The sequence below is a fragment of the Pleurodeles waltl genome, chromosome 4_2 (assembly GCF_031143425.1).
Source record: "Pleurodeles waltl isolate 20211129_DDA chromosome 4_2, aPleWal1.hap1.20221129, whole genome shotgun sequence".
Taxonomy (NCBI): Eukaryota; Metazoa; Chordata; class Amphibia; order Caudata; family Salamandridae; genus Pleurodeles; species Pleurodeles waltl.
The window spans coordinates 27,948,809-27,976,193 of record NC_090443.1 but is presented as its reverse complement, the minus strand read 5'-3'; the positions used below and the strand labels follow the sequence as shown (position 1 = coordinate 27,976,193).

The window sequence follows — 27,385 nt, the reverse complement described above, 5'->3', positions numbered from 1 at the left end:
GATTCAGTGGGGTGGTATCGGAGTGAATATGGAGAAGACAGTGGTTCCCCAGGAAATTTGGTCACTAGGAAAGTGAGGGTATTGGAATTGATTGAAAATGAATTGGCCTAATCTACTAGAACATTGTACAAGCAAGTTTGGAGAGAGTTTTTGGAGTCAGAGTGGTAATAAGATGTACAGAGAGGAAAATGCGGGTGTTAGAACTTCTTTCAGACTCTCAGCTGCAAATGAGGCCAAGGAGTTCAACGCTCCCTCTGGGGGAAGGTGTGGAAACAGATTAGCAAACACGGGTTCACAACTCAAAATGCACACAGCAGCAATAAATCAATGTCCAGCCAAATACTCACTTTTATGAAGAAGAGTAGTATTTTACTTCTACCGCTAGCCACACCAAGAATAAATATGACATTCACAAACAATAACACACTTCCCCTTGATGTCCAGGTTCTAGTGTTTCAATGGCAATTCATTGTCCCACTCCCTTCTCATGTTAGCGATAGTGGTTATTCCCCATTCACTGTTGTAACCTCCAGGGAATGCCATTCAGCAGTCCGTGTCTCGAGAGTGCATTTTGACTCTTAAATAATAAGTCTTACTCATTTTGTAAGAGTGAAGTGTGCAGAGTTCTGGAGTGCGCCCCGTCTGCGAGCGCTTGTAGGGGCTCAGGTCCTAATCAGGTGAATCATTTGCATGCAGACTCAGTGGTTGCACTCTGCAGGTGCTGGATCTTTCTCCCTCACGGTTGCGCTTTAGCAGCGATCGTAGGTTCCCAGCACTCCTCCTGTGGGGTTTCCCCCCAAGCTCTTGATTAGGGGGTGATTCTGAAGCTCCAGTCCTTGATCCCAAACTTGGGTGACAATGCTCCCATGGCATCCTCACTTGCTCAAGAAGGTTGGACCAGTTGCAGTCCTCGTTACTCCGAGTGACCTACGGGTCACCACTGCTCATAGTCTGTGGGCTCCAGCTCAATCAACATGTCACAAGTGTTCCAGGCCACCCCTCCTGGCAAACGGGGTTGCCGTGCAGCTGCTACACAAGGCTTCGGCCCCCTTACCTCACAACAATCTTTACCACGGTGGCCTTTCCTGGCATACAGGTTTGTCACAACGTCACCATGCAAGGCTTCAGCCCTTACCCCAGGACAGTCTTTTTCACAGCTTCTTCACTGCAGCACTCTCCTGCCATACGGGGGTTGATGACTTAGTCCTAAACACAGGCAATTTACCTGATTGGTGCAGCAGCTGTTTCCTCACAGCGGGAGTCCACTCGACATGTACTGTACCACTAAAAGGCCTGCACATAAACCAGTATATGCATTTAACATATATGAACTACCCAGCACAGTATCCTTTATGTACTGTATTACTCACAGGCATACATAAATCCAGCGTGTGCATTTAACATGCTTCAGTCTTTGTGTATTGCACCACTCACAGGTACACATACATTCAGCATGTGCTTCTAACATGCATGCACTGTATTCTCCATGTATTGTACCACTTACAGGCACACATACAACCAGCACATGCATTTATCCTGCAAGCACTGCACAGCACTACATCCTTCAGGTACTGTACCTTTCATAGGCACATGCACCTCCAGCACATCTGTGTACCGTGCATGCAATGCTTAGTACTGCATTATCTCTGTAAGGCACCCTCCCCCGGCACACATACCCACAATGCAGGTACACCACTTCTGCGCTGCGCAGCACTTAACACCAACATGATGTAAGCCAAGGGTGAATTAAGCATACAGCAGTGGATCCTTTAAAAGGTGTACTAGCCTGTAGGCCTCACTCCAGTGACATAGGTTAAAATGGTCCTGTTGCCTCCTACTGATCACTACTCAGTATTCTGCCACCAACAGGCTTGTGCTGCTTAACTCCTGGTGAAGGCAGTAACCTTCCACCACTATAAAGGTAGCACTTTTGGCACCCCTCCCCGTCCAACAAGACTGTCTGCATAACGAACAGCATGACCATGGTAGCAGAAGGGATGAGTACCAACTGCTTGAAGCACAACTCCGGCAATACGGAAGTACTTGTTTTTGGAAACAAGATCTCCCCATGGGACGCCACCTGATGGGCAACAGATCTAGGACCAACACCCACTAAGCATGCCAGAATCTGGGGATCATCCAATCTCAACATGTCAGCACAAGTCAGCATAGGGAGCGCTTCCTGCTTTCACATCTTGCATATGCTAAGAAGGATTCTCAAAAGGTTCCCACAGGACACCAGACAAACCGTCACACAAGCACTTATCACAGGAAGATTTGACTACTGCAACACACTCTACATCAGAATCTCAAGCAGCTCCTGCATAGACTTCAGACCATCCAGAATGCAGTCACAAGACTTGTACTCAACCTCCCACACCGCAATCACATCTCACCCCACTTCAGAGAGCTCCACTGTCTCCCCATCCACAAACATAGCCAATTCAAACTCCTCAGGTGCACATACAAATCCTTGTACAACACAGGAGCAGCATATCTGAACAGCTGCATACACTTTCACCAGCCTGACAGACACCTACGCTCAGCCTCACTTTCACTCACACACATCCCTCACATTAACAAAAGCAGACCTGGAGGTGGCTTGTTCTCCTACATAGCACCCAAAGCATGGAACAACCTTGCACAACACATCAAAGCTCCTCTTCACTTCTCGAGTCCTGTAGGAAGCTGCAGACCTGGCTCTTCAGATAAAGCTGCAGGGAACACACGCCTACACAGCTGCTCAGGCGCCTGGATACCCTCAAGTGTGATTAGCGTGCTATATAATGTGACATAATACAACTAGTACGACCCACTTTTCAGATTATTATTTTTTAAACGATATTTTTCGTTTGCCTCTCAAAATCGGAATGTTTTTTTCAGTTCAGAAAAGAAGTACAATTTGGCCTGTATTTTAAATAAAACAACACGCATGAAAGCTTTGAAAAATTGGTGTCTGTCACCTTCAAACAGTGGTTAGTTAAGATGCGTCCCTTTCCACCCTATTGCATCCACGACTATTTTTACTAGTGGCAAGATTGTATCGCATACGTTTTTCAACCCAATTCACTCCCTCCAAGAACGTGATTTTGCAACAGAAAAAAACAACATAACATTTGGAGTGGAATCTCGGAGAGTTTACGAGGGAGAATTTAAAACGGACATGTGTGCCTCCAAAAGTTTCTTCAGGTACTTCCATTAGCTTCTATTGCCATGTAGGTGCACTTGCGTGCTGCCCTTTGCCCCTTGTCCCAACAGGCTCCGCGCTGTTCTAAGATGGCGGCGCCCATGACCGGTACTTTCGGTGCCCTCAGCATGGCGCTGCGGGTTTGGCTCTGCCGCTCCGCCGCTATATGGTCTGTTTTCCGAGGACATATGAAGTTTTGTACTAACTCTCCCGTTCCCCTTGTGCCTTCCTGTCCCGCTGTGCTCCCCCTGCTCCTCCCTGGAGGTGTACGGCTACTCCGAGACTTTTTGAGCCCCGAGGAGGAGGGATCCCTACTGAAGGAGCTTGAGCGCCCCCTGGCGAAGGGGCGATACCAGGACGGCCACTGGGACCAGGTGAGGGAGAGAATATGCAAGGTGGGCATGGAGTAATGTTTATGGAGAAGGTTGGGGCACTAGGGGCAAGGTAGGAGTGGGTTGTCAGGACAATACTAGATGACGCCATCATCGGGGCTTCCTTAACTGTGGCCGGGCAAACAAATTAACAAGGAGTGCTGAGCCAATGGTCTGGCGCTGCTTTAAAAGGCCACGCACTAGTAGAGCCGTGAACATGTTTGGTATGTCATTTTGCAACAAACCTCATACAAAAATGGATGACGTCTCTTCAGAATCCCAAAAAATGTAGTTGTGATTATGCTGGAGCGTTCCACTTTAGACTTTGTACGTCAGATTATATCCCTGTATTGACAGGATTTATTAAAAGCGATAGTTTTTAAACATGAATTTGGAAACATTTCCCCCCACGTGCTGATGGCACTGCCAGTAGCGAGTTAAGAGGCAGGTCGATAGGCTCCACTGTGAGTGACAGCTTTCTGCTCATTCACAAGAAGCATATCAGCACACAAAGTAATTTTGTTCAGTGCCAGTAACGAACTACTGTGGACATGTGTGAGTTTTGAGACCAAAAAATATTTTAGCTTTTTGCCAATGTTTATTATAATGGTTGGTGCCCGGCAACTCCCACAGTAATTGTTTTTACAAAAATCATGACAAAACAAAACATGCATTGACAAAACCAAAAGGCTGTCCACCAATGTTGACCTATTGGCTTGCCAAGGCTCATTTATTTTCATGTTTCCCATAATCTTGTTGAAACTGGTTACACTGTATTTTTGCCATTCTGAATATTTACTGGAAATACTAGCATGCATCAACACATTTTGCTACATGATGCTTCAAAGAAATAGTACCTAAAATGTCAAAGTAGTTTAGCAAAACAGGTTTTTCCCAGTTGCATTTTATAAGAATATTTTATTTTGAAAGCAAAGAATCATCAGTCTTGATTTCAAGCTTCTGTAAATATTTGCATGTAATCATAGAGCATTATGGGAGCATAATATATAGCTTTATATTGTTAAACTTTGCAAACGAGTGTACACATTTTTATACCGGAACCACTGTCATCCTTGCAGCCCAAGCTTACATTTCCTTAAAGTGCACACCCTAATAATAAAGGCTTTGCATTAATGAACCATAAATACAAGTTCGAACATCATTAACCTACATTAACTGCAGACTGCCCTTTCCAGATCCTTAATGTACTGTAAACTGGCAGCAAAGGGTATGTGCTGCAAGGGTTGGGCCTACTTGTCCCAAGGGCAAAATAAACATGAGAACATTTTTCCCTTGACACCAAACAATATGTCCTGGGTGAGGGGCTATTGCAATTCCACACCAATGGGCTCCGGGGAGGGCAACATGTTAGGAGCTCGAGGAGGGAGTGCTGTCGCTGTAGCTTCAGGTTCTCTTAGCTAAATTGCACAGTATTTTCCCCAGACAAACAAGTGTGTCCCCCACATTTGCCTTCCATGGTTTACTCGAGACGTCTCAATCCTCACATAAAGTTACAAGCATATCACTGTTGCTGGTTTCTGAGGAAGAGGAGAAAGCCAGGGAGTTTGAGAGGGAGAATTTGAGATAAGCTCAGCTGGAATTAGAGAAAAGGGAGGCTGGAAAGACAGGAGGAATGAGACTGAGAAGAAAGAAAAGGAAGAGAGACAATTAGATAGAGTATAGCTTTGGAAAAGAAAAGCTCAGGGTGGCAGTGGAGACAGCTATGTCTTGAAAAGGGGATTTAACACACAACTTTGCGGGAGTACCTGCAAAGGTTCCAAAAAAGCCTGTGCACTTATGGAAGGCCAGGGTACTTTGGAATGATTTCTGAGTTTCGTAATGGCTTGTAAAGCGCATGCTTTGAATGATGTGTCTAAGGTAGCCACATTTGTGAGTTCCTTGCCTGTAGAAGGAATGACAGACATTGGGAGAATACCTGTAGCTGATAAAATCAATTATGAGTGAATGAATGGTGCCCTGATCAGATGGTTTTGGATGAAGCCAGCTCGGTATCTTCAGATTCAGAAAAATCATGAGAGCAGATAGTGTTCTATGTGAAACTTGGATTCATGGCATGTTGTGTGATAGTGTGATTGGAATAAGTGGGTGATAAGGATGAAGGCCAAGGAATTGCATGCCATTAACCAGTAAATGGTGATAGAGCCACTCCAGCAGGAGTGTCCCACCCACTGAGGCAATGCCTGTCAGATTTGACAGAAAATAATCCAGAGAAGCTTGCAGTGTTGTCTGACTAATGATTAGATAAAAGGGTTAACGGAGGGTTGGAGCAGCATGGCTGTAAACTAGAGGGAGAGTGACAACTTACTGGTTTCAAACCAGATGATGAGGGCCAGGGCAATCCCCAAGCATCCAAGAAAGAACAATGGCAAAAGGAATTAATTTCCAAGTCAGGAACACAAGGAAATGAGAGAACAAGAAGGTACTTCCAAGCCCAAAGTAACTACTTCTTATAGGTGTCACACAGAGGGGCACTAAGAAAAGGAACTGTTAGATAAAAGACCCTGTACCAGCTGCATCCAAGATAGCAAGTTTTGATTGTGGGTGAAGGGACCCACGAGGGCCCTGTTGAACTCGACATAGTTGCAAAAGATATTTGGAGCAGGGGCCTAGATGCCCTTAAGCACATCCATCCAAACACAATTGTGTGTATGTTCGAGGCTAGTATAAATGGGGGTAGGTGGATACATGTGCTTCAAGAACTATGGTTAACAGAAAGTATCTCAAACTAGAGGAGATTTTCACTGATTTCACAAGCTTTGTAGCAAGTGGGGATGACATGGCATCCTTGATTGCATGAGTAAATAGCAATTTGGACATGGTTGCTGTAGGAATGAGAGAAGCAAAATGATGGTTAGCTCTTGGGCAGTGATTTGATTGTCCCTGGTTTAGTTCCAGAAGTCTGTGTGGATTGGATCATATCAGCTGTGTTGACAAGAGTGCAGCTTGTGTATTTAGTTTGACGAAGAATCAAGGACCATCCCAGATTTGCAAAGACCAGAAACAGGTAAAAAGCAGAGCAGGGTTGGTTCTGAGAAGGCACAGGCCATAGCATCATCACTTCTGCTCCAGAGGAAGAGGAGGCTATGACACCCCAAGCGAACCAGGTGATAGCATGGCTTGCTAGCTGTTGGACAACCTACTTGGGAGGCATTCCGACAGGCACAGATTAAGTTTCCTAAATTTGGGAGACTTTGGAGGGAAGCTTAGGAATAGGACAACAAAGTTGCAGGTGGCAGACTTTATGTTGGGTGAGACGATGGACTGCTATATAATGAGACCGTGAATCCTGAACCAGGAGATAGCAAGAAGCTAGTGATTCCCCCTAGTGCACAGGATTTTCCTATTGTCACTGTCCCACAAGTTGCCCTTAGAAGGACAGTCAGGTTTAAATTAAAGAGCCAAGATAGGGATATTTTGCATTAGTGGTCAGGCTTGTGCATAGTAACATAGAGGTTTTCTAGAACCTGTCCTGTTTGTCATTTGAATGATAAGATCGGAGATAAGACAAAGGCACCCTTCGTGTCACTGCCATTAGTAGGTGTTCCATTTGAGCAGGTAGGAATTGACCTGTTTGGTCCATTTGCCACCCCCTGCATTAGGCAACACACCTATCCTGGTTTGGTGGATCATGCCACCAGGAATGCAGAAGCAGTACCTCTGAGGAGCCTGACTGTGAGGATAGTAGCTATGGCCTCCTGGGTATTTTTTTACGGGGTTGGCATTCCTAAGACAGTGATTTTTTTTTTTTTTTACCAAGGAATACGCTTTATCTCCTCATATGTGAGTGAGATGCAGGAGTAAGCTGGTGTGATCTACTACTTTTCCATTGCATACCTTTCCACAAACCAATGAGTTTGTGGAAACGTTTAATAAGACTTTTAAGAGCGAGCTGAGAACTTTGCCGACAAACCTCAGGAAGTAGTGAGATCCTCTGTTGCCAGGACTCTTGATCTCCTGTAGAGAAGTTCCACAGAAAGGAGTTGGGTTTAGTCCCTTTAAACTTATGTTTGAGCACCCAGTATGCAGCCCATTCACTCTACTTAGAGAAGAGTGGGGGAGAAACTTCAGAGTCAACTCAAAAGGATGTAGATGATTTTATGATTCGCCTCTGGAAGTTGATGTTGCAAAACACGAGCCAGTCGAAGAAAAATCTTCAGGCAGACCAAAAGTTGATGAAGGGATGGTATGACCAAAGAAGTAATGCTGACCGGAAACCAGAAGAGTCAGGAGGTGTTGGTGCTGAACCCATTTGTCTAAGAGCTTTGGAGGATAAGTGGTGTGGGCCATACAAGGTAGTAGGTTTCAGAGATAAACTATTTGGTAGATACAAGTGCCATAGGGAAACCAAAGAAGCTTAGCAGTTTGTGGAAGGACCATCTGTGACTCTTAAAACAGGATACAAGGATCAAGGCCCTCAAGTGCCAGGTGGGGTCAGTCCTCTGTTGTTTACTTTGGGCAGTCGGTAAGGAACAGTAAGATCTGCCCAATGGATGATAAGATTCAGTTTATGTTGGAGTGGGATGTTCCCACCACCCAGACTAAAGTGAAAGGCTTTGAGGGCTTAAAGGCGACAATGGGAACTTTGTGGGCAACTATGAGATAGTTGCACCTTTGACAACAATGATATAGAGGTAGCACCCTAAGATAGTGATTCACATTTGGAGTATCAGAAGGGCTTTGAGGACCGGAAGACAGAAGAACTCTGTATTGCACCTGTGATGAAAGCAGCAGCCTATGTTTAGACCTCAGTCATACTGACTGATGCCTCAAATAAGTTGGAACAGTACTTGCTAAACATGATGACAATGGTAAACGGTATTCAGTGGGCTGCATTAGCTGCAGACCAGGGGTGTGGAATTTAATAAAATATCTACTTGTCCATGGGACAGGTTGCTTCTAAAATCTACTTGTCCCTTTGTTGCCATGTAGAGTGGCGACAATTTATGGCAGCAATCTCAATATGTGAGAGTTCTGATAACAGCCTCTCTGATTATGCCAGGGCTAATACTATAGTAGGGCTTGAATACTACCAATTTTGAGCCCTACTATATCAATTTCCCTATTTTGGCCCCTTCCCGCAGATCTACATACTGGGGCTGGAGGAAGCAATAAGCAATAGTTCCCGGGCTGGAATGCCTTTAAGTCTTTGCAGACCTACTAACTTGCATGTTTTAAGGATTTTCCCATAGTGGGAAAGGTTGGAAATTTACTCCTGACAAGGCCAGAAGCAGAAGTTCTTCTAGAGCTGGGAACAAAGTGGTTGGAGAGAAAGTGAACTTGTAAATACTCAATAGATTTTCGCATGAGCAAATCTACACATACATATTTCTTTGTATTAAAATACAGCTCACAAATATTTTCTAGGAGTACAATTTCCTGGTCTTCTTTTGTAAATTCTTGTGAATTCATGAAAGTCACTAATGCAAAGACATCTACCATGGGTGCACTTTTGTGACTTTCTTTAAGAATTGGGCCCCCAATTATGTCTTGCATTAACCAATGCATTTTGTTTTTATTAAAATTATATTTCTCTCTCTATTCTTCTATTGGCTGGCTTTACTGTGAGCAACCACATTCTGCTGTTCTGCACGGAGCATATTAGCACACAAAGTAGTTTTGTTCATTGCCAGGGACGACTGTGACAATGTGTGCTTTTTGAGACCAGAAAACATGTTTTGCTTTTTTGCCAATGTTTGTTACAATAGTGAGGGCCTGGCAGCTGCTACAACAATAAAGCGTTAAAAAAGCCATATCAAAACAAGACATGCAGTGACAAAACCAAAAGACTGACAACCAACGTTGGATCAATTGACTTTGCCAGTGCTGGTTTAGTTTAATGTTCCCCATAATCTTGCTGAAAATGATTACACTGATTTTCCATTATGAATATTTTTGGAAATACTAGCATGCATCAGCACATTTGACTAAATTGGGATTCAAACTAATAGTTCCTTAAATCTCACCGTAATTTAGCAAAACGATTTTTTCCTATTTACATTTTTTTTTTTCTGAACATTTTATTATGAAAGCAAAGAATAGTCAGTCTTGCTTACAAGGTTCTACAAACATTTGCATCTTATCAGATTGCATTCTGGGAGCATTATACACAGCCTCATATTGTTAAACTTTTCAAACATTAACAATTGTTTTTTTTTTTTTTTTACTGGAACCACTGTCAGTAGTGCAGTGTGACCGTACTACATTTATTTAGACTGCTCACCCTAATAATAAAAGGCTTTGCATTAATGAACCATAAATACAAGTTTGAACAGTTTTAAAATAGGACAAAAATATTACCTCAACTGCAGACAATTCCCTTCCCTGTAAACTGGCAACCAAAGGGTTTGTGCTGCAGCAGGTTGGGCCTACTTGTCCAAAGGACAAAATAAACATGACCTCCCACTGATCAGTGGGAGGGGTAGAAGCGGATAGTGAACGTTTACTAACTAGATTCTTCCCGCTTCCAGTGGATAAGATTAAGTCGCTTCTTGCAAGATGATCCTCCATGTCCACCTAAGATGCTACAGTTGGCCCCAGATCTTATATCGCGAAGGTTCTTGAAACCATCTTCACAGAGGTGTTGGAGACCAAGGTTTTTCCCATTACCTGGAACGAGGCAATTGTCATTCCACTGGAAAAAATAAAACCTGGGGGTGATCCGGCTGATCTGAAGAATCTACGCCCAATCTCTCACCTACCCGCCCCAGCGAAGATACTTGAAAACCATCTTAATACTGAGTTGGCAAAGTTTATTATAGAAAAAGGTTGTCTAGATCCTTCTCAGCGTGGGTTCCGGAAGGTTCATAGTACGGAGTCTGCCCTAATTGCCATCTCTGACTCCATGCGTAGACAAGTGGACCAGGGAGGAGCAGCTGTCTTGGTATTATTAGATCTCTTGGCAGCATTTTACACTATTTCTTCACAGTTGATGGTGCAGCTTCTGCAACAGGCAGGGATGAGGGACGCTGCACTTTGTATTTTGGAGTCCTTTCTGAGTGGGAGATCCACTGCTGTGAGCCGCCCCATTTCAGCTTCCTTGCAGTGTTCCTCTGGATCATCGCTTACCCTACTCTGTTTAATTTGTATCTGGCTCCCTTGGCGAAACTGGTCCACTCACACAGTTTCCAGGTCTCTTCATATGCAGATGATACGCAGCTTATTGCCTCTATTAGGGACTGGGAAGAGGTTGCTGACAGGTTCCATAATTGTATGAGGGAGGTGAACAAATGGATGAGCCAGAATTGGCTAAAAATTAACAGTGAGAAGACCGAGATCTTGGTCTTCAGAACAGACAGACTCATTTGGGGCACTCACTGGTGGCCCAAATACTGTGGGGCGTTACCATCTCCAATACCAGTAGTTAAAAATTTAGGCATTCTGTTTGATAGCTCTTTAAATTTCAACCTGCAGGTTCATCACACCACCAAAGTCTGTTTTTTTCGATGATTAAAACCTTAAAGAAAGTTCTACCTTTCTCCCCAACGAGCTTAGAATTCCTGTGGTACTTGCTTTGGTCATGTCTAGACTGGACTATTGCAACACATTATTACTGAACATTAATCAAGGCTCCTTACATAAGCTTCAGCTCATACAGAATGCTGCAGCTCGCGTAGTATTGGGTCTCCCAAGGTCGGCCTCAGCTAGTGAGAGTCTTAGACAGCTACATTGGCTGCCTATTAGAAAGCGCATCTCCTTCAAGGTTTTATGTCTTACATATAAGGCTCTTCATTCCCAGGGATCTGAATATCTTTAATCCACTTTAAGGTGGTATACTCCTAGCCGCCTTTTAAGATTAGCAGGTCTTTACAAGGTCCTTGTTCCCCGCTACAAGAAAGTCAGAAAGGGAGACCGGGCATTTGCTGCTGCAGCAGCTAGGCTTTGAAATTCCCTTCTGGTATATATTACAAAGCTGGAACATTTATATATTGTTTCGTAAACATCTCAAAAGCTGACATTTCTCCCAATAATCTGTTCTCCTTGTTCTGTTATTTTCACTCTGCTCGTCTCACTTGCTAGCACTTCAATGCTATGGCTGGAATGCGCTCTGCAAATGTAAATGTAGTGTGAGCTATGAGGTGGTTCCAACTTTATTTGTTTGGTACCAGATTTGCTGTCCATGCAGGTCACACGCCACTCAAATCGTTGAAGTCAATGAAAAGAAAGAATCTCAAGTTTCCGAGGTTGTCTGTCTCTTTACTAAGCCAGAATGTATCATGGTATTGCAGATGGACTTTCCTTCCCACTAGAATTTTCCAATACTAGGGTGAGCTTCCAGGTAGTCTGATCTGGTAGAGGCATCTGTTAGAACGAGAATGTCTCCTTCATGGTAAACATAACAGGGAAATTTTACCAAAGAGGGTTACTAAATTGTATTCTCATTGACACAGGTTAAAAAATATATGGTAGTGCTACAACATCACAAAATATGGCACACTGCAATCCCCGCTTTACATACTGTACCAAGAGCATGGACAGAAGTCCACTGCCTATTATGAGGAAAGCCTTGATGCTTCCTGTTAGTTCACAGGATAGTCCCTTGACATCACAACATCAAGGACAGGCCTAGGCCTCTGCTCACACACTATGTTAGTGAATTATCAATTGAGTTGTATGGGGTCCTCTATAAGTAATAAATTCATTAACCTGTTATGTCCAGACAGGTTTCAGTAATTTAAACCAGAACTCATTCCCTTGTAGCTATATGGCGCAGGGAAGATGGTTTTAATATAAAGAAAATGTGTAAAACATTTAGAATCACCAAAACAATAACAGAGTGAAAAACACAACACAATAAAAATAAATACCCCCAAGTAAAAAAAAAAATCTAATAAACAAAATGGCACAAACCCAATAGGAGGGAGTGGAGATATTATTTTTAAAGATTTAAGAGAAAATAGCACTAAAAAGCACCAAGGGCCAATGATAGGCTATGGAAGAAATAGAGCGGGACCTAAGCAGGTTTTCAGGCAAACTACAGTGGAGCACGGGTTGCCTACACTAGGCAGGTTCATTCCTGTTAGGAGGTTTTACATTGCAACTTAGTCTCTGGATTTGAAGTGGAAATGTTCCAGGGGGGTAAGTCTGCAGGCTGTATCAAGGAAAAGGTTCCACAGGCCAGATACCTTCTCAACAATGGCTTGCTGAAACAGATTTGCTGCTGCAGAGACACTCCAAGCGTAAGAACCCTGGTACTTCAGCCCAGTGAAGTTGTTTCTTGGCCTGATTGGATCAGGTTGTAGGCCCCAGTCCTCCTGTGGCTGTCAGCCATAATTGTTTTAATAAGTTCCACAGTTTTTCAGAAATTGTAAGAGAGGTCCAGATAGGCAACTCCAGAGGTCCCGGGACCTCATCCACAGTGCTTAGAGAGCAAGACTCAACCCAGCAGAAGCTGGAAACAGGGTCCAGTCCAGGTCCAGTTACAGCTATTCAGGTGAGCAATTCAGGGAAAAGGCCTCTTGCTGTTTGTTATATCCCTGCAGTGACACAGATGGTCAACCAGCTATTCTTTAGAGTCCACTTCCTTGTCCTGGGTACAAGTGGAAGCAGGCCTAGCCCTGCAGGTATCTTCAAATGTCTGTGGGTAGCTCCCCTCCCACTGGATTTGACGCCAGCCTGGCTTGGGGTTTAAAAGTTTGCGTTCTCTAGATCTCCCATTACATTTACTTGGGAAAGGGTGGGCCCTTTTATATGGTAATAAAGTTCCTTGGCCTACATTACTGGTCTTACTACAGGAGAAAGGAAATCACCTCCCACACCCTGGCCAATGTCTCTAATCAGGGTGCCATTTTAACACCTCATTAATGTCGAGCACTGGCTGAGCATCTGCTGGAGAGCTCATGTAAATTAGACTCCTGGAGCTTCTAAAAACTACTTTTCATAAATATTTATTAAAAATCAGACTTTACCATTGAATTGAGCTTTTAATATATATTAAAAGTAGTGGCTAAATCATTTTTCTACCTGGTCCCAAACCGAAGAGAGCAAAATTACATATTTAATCTGCATTCTTGTTTTCTAAATAAGACAGTCATGGCCATCCAGAGTGAAAGTAGTTTTTGCGGGCTTGTCCCTGTAGGGACACAGCAACATTACATTTCAACATGTTCCACTATTAAATAACTTATACTTTGTCCCTACCTTGTGGTTTGCAAGGCCTACACAGGGGTGACTTATTAATATGTAACATTTTTTCCCCTGTCACAAGGTATTTTGACAGGTGTAGCTGCAGGCTTAAACTGCAGTAGTCAGACTACAAAGCTAAGTATGAATTCATGTTTGTCTTGTCTCACTAGTGGATGACACCGTAAGTGTTGCAGTCCATAGGTGACACTTAACTTTCCAGCTCTTGGGTGTATTTATGTGCCATACAATATGCCCTTATGGGAGAATTCAATATGCCAGTCAGAGATTGACCAATTTCTACATGCTGTAGGGAGCAGTGCACATACAATGGGCACTGGGCAAGTGGTCCAGTGTGCAGAGTTTAAAAACCAGCAGTGAAATTCAGCACAAAATGGGAGTGATCATGCAGAAAGGAACATTTTATCACAGTTTGCTTGATGGTAGGGTAAAAACAATAGTGAGGATGCCAGTGTCACATGCAGGGACGCACTCTTACAGGAGTACATGTCCGTATGCTATGCAGAAGAAATTTCTGTCCCAACAATATTGCCAGTCTTCAACTGCACAATTTTGCACGAACTGTAGTATATGCTCTGAGGAGTCCATCTAGGAACGACAGGGAGGAACCAATAAAATGATTGCTGTAAAACAGGAAATTTTATAGACTCAGAGAAGTCAGCCTAGGAGGGATAAAGGAGCAACCATCCTATGACCAATCGCAGTATGTTTTCTGAAGAGTCAATCCGAAAAAAATGGAGATTACTTCACTGACCATAGTATTTGCTCTTATGAGGTTCAGTCAGGATTGATAGGGGGCCAGCAATATGGGTGGGAATACAACCACTCATGATCTAGGATGAGGAGTCCAGTCTGGAGTGGCAGAGAAGCAATCCATAGGAGTTGGCAACACACATAAAGCCATCGTGTGTGCTGTGGTGAGTCCACCCAGAAGTGGCAGAAGAGCCATACTTAGAGGAATCTAAGCTCAGGAGCCCACCCAGGAGTGGCAAAAGAGCAATGCATATGGGTTGGAATTGAAGAACTAGTTCCTAGGTGTGACCTAAAAGAAACACACAAAGGCATTACAGAAATAGCTTTTGAGCTAAATTCCAGTCCCTGTGCAAACAGAAGCTTGTATATGGATCAGTGTTTTCCCATGATAAATTTCAGCAGGTTTGACCTGCAGCAATCTATCTGGGAGGGAAAGGTCCAGGAAAAAAACATGCTGAATTGAATATGATATAATTTATCTGTGTGTTATGTCACATTTGCAAGTTGAAAACTTACAAGAGGAGGTATTTACCACAGTTGTTTAAAAAAAAAACTCAGCTGGTAATAATGGTATTTACTAGTTGTAGTAAGATTCTGCATAACTTGCAATCAGGACCTTGGTGTATGGTGGTAGAGGTTGGCGAGCCACTGAAAGCTCGAGGCTGAAACCTGGTTCTGCCGACTCTTGTACTGGGGATCCAAGTTTGAGTTGCGGCATTGGATCAACATCCTGTGATTCTGGGCAAGTTACTTAATATATTATAAACAATGAATGTAACTGGTGCTCATGTAAAGCACTCTAAGTTTGCGCTGTATAAAAAAAATGCAGGGAAGTGAAAACAAAGCCGTAACATAAGAAAAGACAAATTAGTACCTATTTACTGGCACATTTGTGCAAAGTAAATGCAGAAAGCCTGGATAAATCAAAGTTTCCTAGCTTAAATTGTGTGATTTTCGGCAAGTACTTTATTTCACCAATACTTTTTTCATCATCACATATAAGCGCACTTTCAAATATGTGAGTTCAGAATACCAGTTGTACAAAAATGTATTGTGTTTGATTCAATAGACTATATAATGTTGCTGGACAATAATCTTGGCCACATACATGCTTTACCTGATAACTGTCTTGCCTCACAGTTCAATGATGGTTCATGTTAAAAACCTATCACTTATAATAAGTACCTATCAGTGCAGTGCTATAAAGTGGCTAATTAATGTCGACGCTTCAACATATTAAAGAAATGCACTTTTTTAAATTTTGAATGGACTTTATCCTATTTTATGTGATGTTTGTTGTACGATTTACATAGCAAACGCTTTCTGGGCTCAGCTTGTGCACTGACTCTGTGATCCGAGCCAGACCCTTGGCTTGGCTTACTCTGTGAATTTGTTGGCTCACCTATCTCTAGCTCTGAGTGGTTCTGCTAGCTTTGGAAGGAAGAGACAGAAAAGAGCAACGGACATCAAAATAGAAGTTGGTACCATTGGTGAGTTAGATAGCTAAAAAGAGGTTTATATTTGCAAATTGGCACAGTTTTCAACTGCATGGATTTGAGCTTGCTGCAGGCAGTTTTTGATTAAATGTTGGAAGAGCCAACAGTGAAAACTGACCCAGCAGACCTTAAAACAGGCCCACAAACAGCCAAAAAAGTGTTAGCAAAGCCATTGGGTTTTCCCTATGCGAGACCTGTTGGCTTTGTCCATGTGTACCATGATGCGGCCAGCGTAGGACCGTCATAGCGCTTTTTTTGTCTTTAAGCCAAGTTGCTTAGCAGAACACGCTGCTGTGTGATATATGTAAAAACACCATCGGGGCAAGCAACTGGTGGGAGGAGGGCAGGGGGTGGGGGAACCGAACAGCTTTCCGCAGGAGGAGAGTGTGGGGAGGGTAACCAAACAGCAGGCAGTAGGAGGAGGAGGGCAGGGGAGTGGGAAAGCGAAATGCAGGAGTAGGGCGGGGGTGGGGAACTGAACAGCCAACAAAGGGAGGAGTGTGTGGGAGTGGGCAACTAAACATCTGGAGGAAGGAGGGTCAGGGGTGGGTTACTGAACTCTGGGAGGAGGACTTGGTGGATGATTAAACAAACAGCAGGAGGAGGGCAGGGTGATGGGGAATGGGACGGCTGGGGGATGGGGAACAGCAGACTGCGGGAGAGGTGCAGGGGGTGGGGAACAACAAACAGTGAGAGGAGCGAGGGAGAACAATAGTGGGAGGAGGGTGGAGGAAGCAACACAAGGGAGGGAGCAGTAACAGCAGGAGGAGGATGAGTAGGGCAAGGGACTGCAGAGACTTGCACTCTATAAGACTGTATGTTAAAATGAAAAAAAAAAAAAAGAGTAATGCAAAAGCCTGCAGCCAGTGGAAGGACACTGGCCACATACAGGAAGCTGTACTTGTGTCCATGCGCCACAGCAGGGATACACACAAAACCTCAGGAGCAAGCTGAAGTGAAACGGGTGTAGCCATCATTAGCGCAGCATATGAAGTGGCACTGGTGCTCGGGGGCTTAAGGGACAAACTGCAGTCCAGTTATGGTTGTCTTTTATTCCCCAAATGTGGTGCAGGGGAGGCTCTTTTTCATTGCTTGCCTTAGGACCCATGGCTTCCTTGTTGCACTATTGCACTGAAATGTGCTGTGTGCTATTAGGACAAGCATAAACTGTAAACTTCACTAAAATGCCCTTTAAGACCCAAATCAAACTTTTCCTCCCTTCATCCCCCACCATAGTGATACTAATCACTATGGGCCATATGTACGAACCCTTTTTCCCATAGACACAGAATGGGTAAAAACCTTTGCTACATCTGGCCCTATGTCCCAAATGTCTAGCAAGCGCCATATAGCCCTCCACAAAAACAACCTCACCTTTCCACTTCTAACACCTTTCAACTTTCTGCACTCTGCCATCCGTCTTTGTTTGACAATCATGTCCGTTCCACACCTTCATCTACTAGTTTCCTACCCAAATAGCACCCCTTGCTTATGACCCTTTTCACAAACCCAGCCACAAACATTGCATTGATACACCACTAAGATCTTCTAATGCTGTGCACCTCTTGCATACCTCAGGCAACCCTTGGTGCTTTGAGACATGACATTCTGCAGGAGTGTGCTGTAGCAATACCAAATTACATAATGAGAAATGTGATGTGTGAATTACCATCATGCGTAATGATGATGGATGAAAGACCAGAAATTTGAGGTCCCCTTTATTACATGTTTTTTTTTGTGGTGGGACACTTGATCCAGGTGAGTGAGGGGGAAGGCACTATGATCCAGTAAGTAAGAGGGACAATAGAACCCAATGATAGGAGCTGAACATCCCTGAGACCAGGAGGGTGTGGGGCTACAGAGAGGGGCACTGGAAGCAGGTTAGGCGCACTGGGATTCTATGCGGTAAAGTGACTTACCAGAAGGCACTGGCAATAAGTTAATGAGTTTAGCACTTAACCAAGTGACAGTAGTCGATGGGATACGGAGACTATTTGAGGTTGGCAACTAGGAGGGTACTAGTACTAGATGGTGCAGGGGTCAAAAAGAACGGTACGGAGACTGGTGTGATGGGCTAAATAGTGGGAGGGGCATTTTTGGTACCAGGAGAATGACCAAGGTATACCAGGTACATTCACTGATCAAGTGAATGGGGTGGGCTCTGGTACCAGTGAGAGTATTCTACCAGGGTGTTTTTTAGACCAGTTGAATGATAGTGTAGCAAGAGGGCAGTTGGACCATGTAAGGAAGAGTGGGGCTACTTCAAAGTGGCTTTGGTACCAAATGAATGAGGGCACATGGACCCAGTGAGTGGGGCAGAGTATGGATGCATTGGTACCAGTGGAGTAGGAGACAGGGGTTGAAAAGCGGGAAACCGTGGACCAGATGAGTGCTGAGGGGCACTTGGAAGGGAGATGTGAGAGAAAGGCACTAAGGCTGGGTTGATGGATGGACAGGGCTGGTCAGTTGGTATGTGCGGAGGAGGTCAAAAATCGTATATTTGAGTTAGGGTCCAGAGCACTGGGCCCAAGGGTTACTCAGGGCCACGGGTACAGTGAGACCAGCCCATGTGAGTGAGAAATGATGGCGAGATCACCAACCTCGGCCTCAGTCAACTCGTAAGCTCACCCACCCACTCCGCAGGCCACACACTCAACCCTTTCTTCTCAGCCAGCAACCACATCTATATCAGCCACACCACCTGACTCAGCTGGGCGGACCACCGAGGTATCTACTTCTCCTACCAAAAGCCAGTCACCCACCACCACCGCACACAACCCCCCGACGCAACTGGAGAAAATTATAAATGGATCAACTGATTTCCACACTCGCCCAGGACCCACCCCCCGAAACCACAGACCCCAACACAGCCGCCACCAACCTGAACCGCTGGATAGAGGACTGCGCCAATACACTCGCACCGCTCCAAAAAAAAAAACCACCCTCCACAGAATCAAGGCCAGATGGTTCACCCCAGACCTACAGGAATCCAAACGGCTATGCCGCAGAATGGAAAAAACCTGGCACCGCGAACCTACCAACTCCAACCACATCGCATTCAAGGATGCCATACGCAAACATCACCAACTGATCCGCACCACCAAGAGGACCCACTTCAAAAACCGTATTGACACCAGTGCTCACAACAGTAAAGAACTCTTCTGCATCATCAAAGAGCTCTATGCTCCCAAGACTTGACAACGAACCCCCGCCATCACAGGAGTTCTGCAACTCAATCGCAACCCACTTCCGTCGAAATATAGAAGAAATCCACAACAGCTTCAACCCCCAAACCCACCAGCTGACTACAAACACCCACAAACCCAATCCCCCAAGCGACACCCACCTCCTCCACACCTGGACCCCCGTCAACATAGAAGACACTGCCAACACCATGGCCTCCATCCACTCCGGATCACCATCGGACCCCTGCCCACACCATATCTTCAATAATGCAAATATCATCATCGCTCCCCACCTCTGCAATAGCTCCTTCAAGTCAGCCACCTTCCCAGAAAGCTGGAAGCACGCAGAAGTCAACGCCCTGCTGAACAAACCCAAGGCAGACCCAGAAGACCCGAAGAACTACCGACCAATCTCCCTCCTCCCGTTCCCAGCCAAAGTAATCGAAAAAATCATGAGCAGACAACTATCCCGATTCCTGGAAGACAGCAAGGCACTCGACACCTCCCAATCCGGATTCCGCAAACACCACAGCACCGAGACCGCACTCATAGCTTCCACAGACGACATCAGGACCATGCTCGACGAAGGAGAAACAGCAGCACTCATCCTCCTTGACCTCTCCGCAGCCTTTGACACGGTTTGTGATCACACTCTCCGCACATGCCTCCATAACGCCGGACTCCACAACAAAGCACTTGACTGGATCTCATCCTTTCTTTCAGGCAGAACCCAGAGAGTCCGCCTTCGACCATTCATATCAGAAGCCTCCAGTATCATCTGCGGCGTCCCCCAAGGCTCATCTCTCAGCCCCACGCTCTTCAACGTGTACGTGGCCCCACTCGCCAACATCGAACGAACACACCACATCAAGATAATTTCCTACGCAGACGACACTCAGCTAATCCTCTCCCTCACAAAAGACCCTACAGCTGCAATAAACAACCTCCACGCCATCGCCAGCTGGATGGAAGCAAGCCGCCTCAAATTAAACACAGACAAGACAGAGATCCTCATCTTCGGATCCAACCCCTCAGCATGAAACGACTCCTGGTGGCCCTCCTCCCTAGGATCCGCACCACCACCCACGCACGCAACCTGGGATTCATCCTAGATTCCATACTCAGCAGGTCAACGCCATCTCCTCTTCTTGCTACAACACCCTCCGCATGCTCCGAAAAATCTTCAAGTGGATTCCTGTAGAAACCAGGAAAACTGTCACCCACACCCTGGTCAGCAGCCAACTGTACTATGGAAACGCATATGCAGGAACAACAACCAAACTCCAAACAAAGCTGAAAAGAATCCAGAACGCATCCGCCCGACTCATTCTGGACGTCCCACGCTGCCACCACATCACCCCCACCTCAGAGACTTACACTGGCTACCAATACCAAAGAAGATCACCTTCAAACTCCTAGTCCACGCACACAAGGTCCTCCACAACACAGACCCAACCTACCTCAACGAAAGACTTACCTTCCAACCCGCAACCTTCGCTCCGCCAGCCTCGCCCTCGCCTCCGTTTCCCGCATCCGCCGCACCACCGCCGGAGGAAGATCCTTCTCCCACCTGGCCGCCAAGACCTGGAACTCCCTACTGCTCCACCTTCGCCAGACCCAAGACCTCTTAACTTTCAGGAAACCCCTAAAGACATGGCTATACGACCAGTAGCTTCCCCCTCCCCAGCACCTTGAGACCCTAATGGGTGATTAGTGCGCTTTATAAATCTTGTGATTGATTGATTGATCATTTCCCCTAGACACCAAACATCCCATTAAACCCTTTTCATGTGACATCTGTATGTCAACCCTGGCTAAGAGGCCCTATGTCTGAAGCTGTCATGTAATATTGGGCATAGGGATGTTCCACAGCAGTCATTAATAAAACAGAAAAGGTGTTTTGCCCTGTAATATAGGGAATATTGCACACGTCCCTGTTCTACTGATATCACGATTCACTCTAAGGAAAATGTAGGGGTGTCAAGTTTGCTTATAACCAGCCCCTGGGATCCATGCAAGTTTTTGCACCAACGCATTTTCGGTCTTCCGATCCCTTGAGAGCATTTAGACAGAAGTAAATAGCGTGGCGTTAACCATTAGTCAAACGTATCCAGTCTGTTTATTGTCCCACTGTGTGCTGCAGTTCTCTCTCTCCAAACCTGAGGTCTCCTCTTTAAAGCCCAATATCTGGTGCTCTTCAGTGCACAACAGTTAGTCTGCTTTTGTGCAATAGTCTTTGATTTCCTATGCCTATGACATCATTTTTATCATCTATGAGTAGGTCAACTGCAAGTTTATATTTCAGCTGGTCAACAACATGGCTTAAAGTACAAAATAGCAATTTTAGCAAATTTGAGTGGATTATAGCGACTTGCAGAAAATCCGTAACCCAATGACTAAACTTTAATTGCAATGAACTAAAAGACTATCTGCCTGTGATCAGTCTGAGGTCCTCTTTGCTGGTTATTTCCCCCTTTCCTTACAGCTTGCTTCTAGTCGCTGTTTCCATGTGCTAGGGCAGTGGCTCTTAACCTCTGGTCCAAGGACAGCTGGGGGCCTGCGACTGTTTTACAAATGTAAATAATACTAAAATTATTCAATTAAAATGAATAAAGTATAAACAAGTAGAGAAGCAAAATTTGAAAACATTTTCTATATTTGATTGTGGATTAAACAAATATTTGAACACTTGTTTGGTGTATTCTTATTTTTGTGTATTGTTCTGAGGTTCAAATCATGGAAATGGCTTAAGTCGGGGTTCCCCGGCTTTCAATAATGGCTCCATGTGAGTCCCCAGATTCCAGTAATGCTCCACTGGGGGTCCACAAAAATCAAAATGTTAAATGCTAGGGTGTTTTATAGCTTAAACTGTGCATATACCCCTCGTATCGGTCCTCAGACATGCCTCAAAGGTCTTGCTGCAAACATTCCTCTTGAAATGTTTGCCACCGCCCTTAGCCAGGGTGGCATGTCGACAGAAGTGGTGATGCGTTGTGCGTTCTATATAATGTCTGAGGCTAGGGCATGTTTACTTTTGCTAATTCAGGCATGAGTGAGACACTCGGGGCCTTTAAAGGAGAACCTAAACGCAAATATCTCATATAATCCTGCAACCATGTGGAAGCGGGCTGCTGACCTTCCGTGATATCAGTGTTGGTTTTTAATTGCCCAATTCTACCTTTGCCTGGATTTCTAAGTCTATTTTCTCTTCCCAGGCGATCCACGGCTTCCGGGAAATTGAGAAGGCCCATTGGACAGGCCAGAACACACAGATCTTGCAGCGGGTGCGTGATGTGGCTTTCCCCTCAGGCGTGTCACAGCTGCCCTTGGTACACGTCCTGGACCTGAAGGCAGATGGGTACATCAAACCACACATCGACAGCATAAAGGTATCTAGCAAAGAGAGCGGGCAAAGGAGCATGGAACAACAGGAGACAAAGGGGGTCATTCTGACCGCGGCGGACGGCGGTCGCCGCCCGCCACGCGGTTCCCGCCGAAAGACCGCTCCGCGGTCAAAAGACCGCAGCGGTCATTCTGGCTTTCCCACTGGGCTGGCGGGCGACCGCCGAAAGTCCGCCCGCCAGCCCAGCGGGAAACACCCTTCCCACGAGGACGCCGGCTCAGAATTGAGCCGGCGGTGTGGGAAGTTGCGACGGGTGCAGTTGCACCCGTCGCGAATTTCAGTGTCTGCTAGGCAGACACTGAAATTCTTTTTGGGGCCCTCTTACGGGGGCCCCGCGGCACCCCCTACCGCCATCCTGTTCCCGGCGGGAGAACCGCCAGGAACTGGATGGCGGTAGGGGGTGTCAGAATCCCCATGGCGGCGGAGCGCGCTCCGCCGCCATGGAGGATTCTCAAGGGCAGCGGAAAGTCGGCGGGACACCGCCGACTTTCCGTTTCTGGCCGCGGCTGATCCGCCGCGGTCAGAATGCTCAGCGGTGCACCACCAGCCTGTTGGCGGTGCTACCGCCGACCTACGCCATGGCGGTAATTACCGCCAGGGTCAGAATGACCCCCAAAGAGTTGAATTAATTCTGGAATTTCTGCAGTCATCTTCTATTTTTCTGGCTTTCTATCTTTGCTGTGCTGCATTTTAGCCATGAGGCTCGCTCTATGTCTCTTTGTCCCTGAGTACCCCAGTCGGTACTGATTTTGAAGCAGTATGGCTGGCTTTTACAATCCAAAGACTCTGCTTTCTTCTTTTCTCTGCCACTAAGTCTCCCTCTTAGGGCTGGATAAGTTGTTCCAATTCAGGACCTGTATTAAAGGGGAAGTGTTATGGAGCCAAGTTGTTGAATAATTTGCTGTTTTGGCTTGTAGCAAGGCTTTGTATTGCCCTTGATGTGAGGGGGCTTGTGTTGGATGTTTTGTGGACCATGTGGAAAACTCCTCCATTTTCCGGTTTTGTGGAAACACCTTTGTCAGTCAAACCTGGTATTTTCTCGAGCGTGGTGAGAGAGAAGAGGAAGGGGCAGATGTTGAGTCAGTAGCACCCCTACGTTTCCATCCAGTTTTGTGGAAACACCACTGCTGTTAGCCATTGTCTCCTAAGGTGACTAGGGTGCGTGGTTAACCATGTGTTGTATGGTAGTCCTCTGTTGTTGAGCTTTCAGTGACTTGACTTACACATAACCCACCAATACAGTTTTTGAGAGCTTGTTGTAGATACTGTGTTGCAATGTTGACCCTTGTTAACTATAGACCACCTTCTCCTCAGTTTTGTGGGAGCACCATTGCAGGGTTGAGTCTTCTGTCCTCCAGCGTAATGCGACTCATGAGTGAGCAGAACAAGGAACACTGGGCCGACCTCCTGCTCGAGAGACGCTCCCTCTACATTATCAGGTAAGAGCCTGGCTGTGAAACAGGCTGTTCCAGCACATCCTCCAGTAAGCACGTGGGCATAGTCCACTCCCGTGCATCATCTCTCATACACTTCACATCAAACACCAGGGTTATGGATACAGCCTGTACCTATATATGCGATTGAAAAAGCTAGGTTGTAGATCCGACTTTACCTGCACATCTTCCAGTGAAGGGCCGGGTGTAACACTCTCCTGTACATCAGCCCTCCACCCCACCTTCCTTCCTCGTGGCTGTGGGCACGTAAACCGGTAAGAGTGGGGCTGGAGATGACAGAGACTTCACATATTCCAGTGAAGAGCCAGGTACAGTCCTTTGATGTAAATTGCCCCTCTGCTCTCCCACCTGCCTCCTTCACGCTACATACCCATGGCTGTGGCAGAGAATGTACCTTTTATGTACTCTGTCAAGAGCTGGACTGTGCAGCAAACTGTAAGTCCACACACTCTGGTGGAAAAAGGGACTCCGTTTTCTTAAGCACATCACCCTACCTCCCTCGCCTCCCCTCCACATTTAACGTCCGCACTGTGGGCAGTGTGTACCTGTATTTACTCTGGCAAGAGCTGGACTTTGTTGCAGAGTGTACCTGCACATTCTTCATGGAAGAACCAGGCATAATCCCATATATCACACCTCCACCACCACTACACGTTTAACACCAGGGCTTGGGGGAAAGAGTAGCTGTACCTACTCTGGTAAGATCTGAGCTGTGGCGCAGACTACCCTCGCATCGTGCAGGGAGGAACCAGATATGGTATCTTCCTGTACATCAGCAATCTTCCCCTACTCCATCTGACCATGGCTGTGGGAAGAGAGTATGCCTATACCTACTCTGATGGGACCTGGGCTGTGGCACAGATTGTACCTCCACATCCTCCATGAGAGGGCAATGATTGGTCCATATGTGTATCATTCTTTGCTGTGTTCTGAGTGAGAGAAGACCATGTCTGGCCGAGGCAAAAGAGGAAAGGGTCTTGGCAAAGGGGGCATCAGGAGGCACAGGAAGGTGCTTCGGGACTAAATCGAGGGCATCACCAAGCCTGCCATTCGCAACTTACCATGCCGCAGAGGAGTTACGCCTGACTCCGGCCTCATCCGTGAAGAGAATTGTGGTGTGCTGAAGGTTTTTCTGGAGGTTGATACAGGATGCCGTTACCTACACCAAGCAATGGAAGACTGTAACTGCCTTGGATGTGGTGTGCGCCCTTAAGCACCAGGGGAGCGCTCTCTACGGATTTGGCGACTAAATGTGTGTACATTCATGTACTACATTTAATATTATGACTACGGACAGAAAGTACCTGCACATCCACCTGTGAAGGGCCAGTTGGGGTTCACCTCCTGTACATCAATCCACTGCAAGACCATGCCGAAGAGCACAGACTGGATTATACCTAACGCTGGAAAATGTTGGGCAGCGGGTGAGTAACGACACAATCCCACCAGGTGCTTATGGGAGTATACAGTATACAGGGTACTTCTCTTGATGACTAGAACATAAACTGTGAGCATTTTCAATGCTTGCCTAAGAATAGAGCATCTGAGCCCCCGTGGACTCTGCTTTATAGGCATTGGTAGGGACATTGTCACCTACTGGTCCCTCATCTTTGAAACAACAGCACTTTTGCGCTTCCAAGCCATAAGTACAGAAATACAGAAGTGCAGGTACCCTCTGTTCAAAGTACCCATTAGCTCCTGAGAAGTGCGGGTACTCTCCCAGCAGAGCTGAAAAGTGCACATACTCTTCCTTTGAAATAAAAGAAGCACAAGTATTCGTACTGGACAGTACCACTTCCTGGCTATCTAAAGCACTGCCTCCCTCTCTTTAGAAATATACATTTTAATTTCCCTGCCTGCCATCAATAGACTTCACTCTTTCCCTTTGTTAGGAGATGTGCATCAGGGTGGAGAAGTGACTGAAACTATAAAAGTCTCTGAACGGCTTGATGCTATCGTCGCAGAGTCACGACTTTGTACCGCCCTGCAGACCTTTGTATGTGTGTCAGAGTTCGGCGTGTTTGATTGTAAGAATGACAGAGTACTTAGAGTACAAATGTTACTAAAGTATCGAGCCCCTCTGATGTGGGGGGAGCTTATACCCAGTGGGGCCAGTCTTTACTACTTTACTACCACCTACGTCCCATCTGGTTTCTAAACTGCTCACTATGACGCTGGCTTGTGTTTTTGCGCTCATAGCGTGTAATGTGCATGGTAGAGGTGCATCTCACAGCGCCCTTCCCCTCACAGACATTGAAATGCACTTTACTGCACCAAGGTCCATGAGCCTCATTCACACGTCCTCTACCAAGCTGACACCCCCTTCCCTCTGATGAACACCTTATATTTCAGTTCCCAGGAGTTCTTTGTATTCTTGGGTGAGGGTGCAGCTACGCCTGGTCTCTTGAGAGTGAACATATCCACTGTTCTTTTGATGTGCCTGTGGAGGGAAGGATTGAGGGCTTGTGTGTCTAATACTCTTAACATAATTAATTGGGTCCTATCTCGCATACAGATGTTTAGACGAGGCATATGCTCACAGTCCCGCCTTCGCACATGTATTACCTACATGACAAGGTGTTTTTTGTTATTGTGTTCCGATGTCACAGATGCTTTAGGCAAGGTAAAGTCTAACGCTTGTCATAGTTATGTGCATGCGATCCTCTGCTTTTGCTCCTCTCCCTCTGGGAGGCAAAGCTGGGCACAGGTGCCTTCCTGGGCTGATGGCTCTTCTCTTCTTTTCTTCACAGTGGCAGAGCCCGCTACGAATTCACACATGAAATTCTGAAGGATGAGGACTCTACTTTCAATGGGCAGCGGGTCCCCCGTGGGCGCCGGATTGCTGTGATTTGCCGGAACCTTCCAGAGGCGGTGGTCGGGGACAGTGTATTTCCATCATCCTGACAGCACAGAGGCTCATCTCAGTGTCAAGCACCCACACTGGTGTGAGGTCTGGAATAGACCCAGAGATTACCATAGTACTCAGGGGTGGCAGGCCTTGGATAAACTGAAGGATAACAATGGCACCATGGTGCCTGGTCTTGTAAGAATCCAGGTTTGTTTTTAATTTCAAACCAGGTCAACACTCGGTCTGGATGGACAATGAAACCGTTCATTTTGCCTACCCTTTGTCCCCCTGCCCAGGCCCCCGCTAGGATATGCAACGAAAGGATGTCTGCCTACCTCTAAAGATGACCCTTCTCCACCGCCTCACCTTCCTGTGGCATTGAAAAGCTTCTCTATTTCCACAGACGTTTTATTTTTGTACAACTTTAGTTTTTTTCTGATAACAGAAGAGACTCTGACAACAGGCTGTATAAATAAAATCAGGCAGGAGAGAGCACTTTAATAAATAAATAAGTTATAAAACATAAA

The 27,385-nt window shown here is 45.8% G+C and overlaps 1 protein-coding gene across 2 annotated transcripts; it reads left to right on the top strand.

Annotated features, from left to right (window-relative positions):
- Positions 1-3,233: 3,233 nt before the first annotated feature.
- On the top strand, positions 3,234-27,385 carry ALKBH7 (alkB homolog 7). Of its 2 annotated transcripts, none has more exons than XM_069230468.1 (4): positions 3,234-3,582; positions 22,369-22,542; positions 23,871-23,995; positions 26,761-27,385. In XM_069230468.1, exons 1-4 carry the CDS (start codon positions 3,277-3,279, stop codon positions 26,912-26,914), a joined length of 759 nt encoding a protein of 252 aa, XP_069086569.1. In that variant the 5' UTR covers positions 3,234-3,276; the 3' UTR covers positions 26,915-27,385. The 2 variants fall into 2 exon arrangements, with proteins under 2 accessions (XP_069086569.1, XP_069086570.1); XM_069230469.1 differs by having other exon boundaries at positions 3,237-3,561.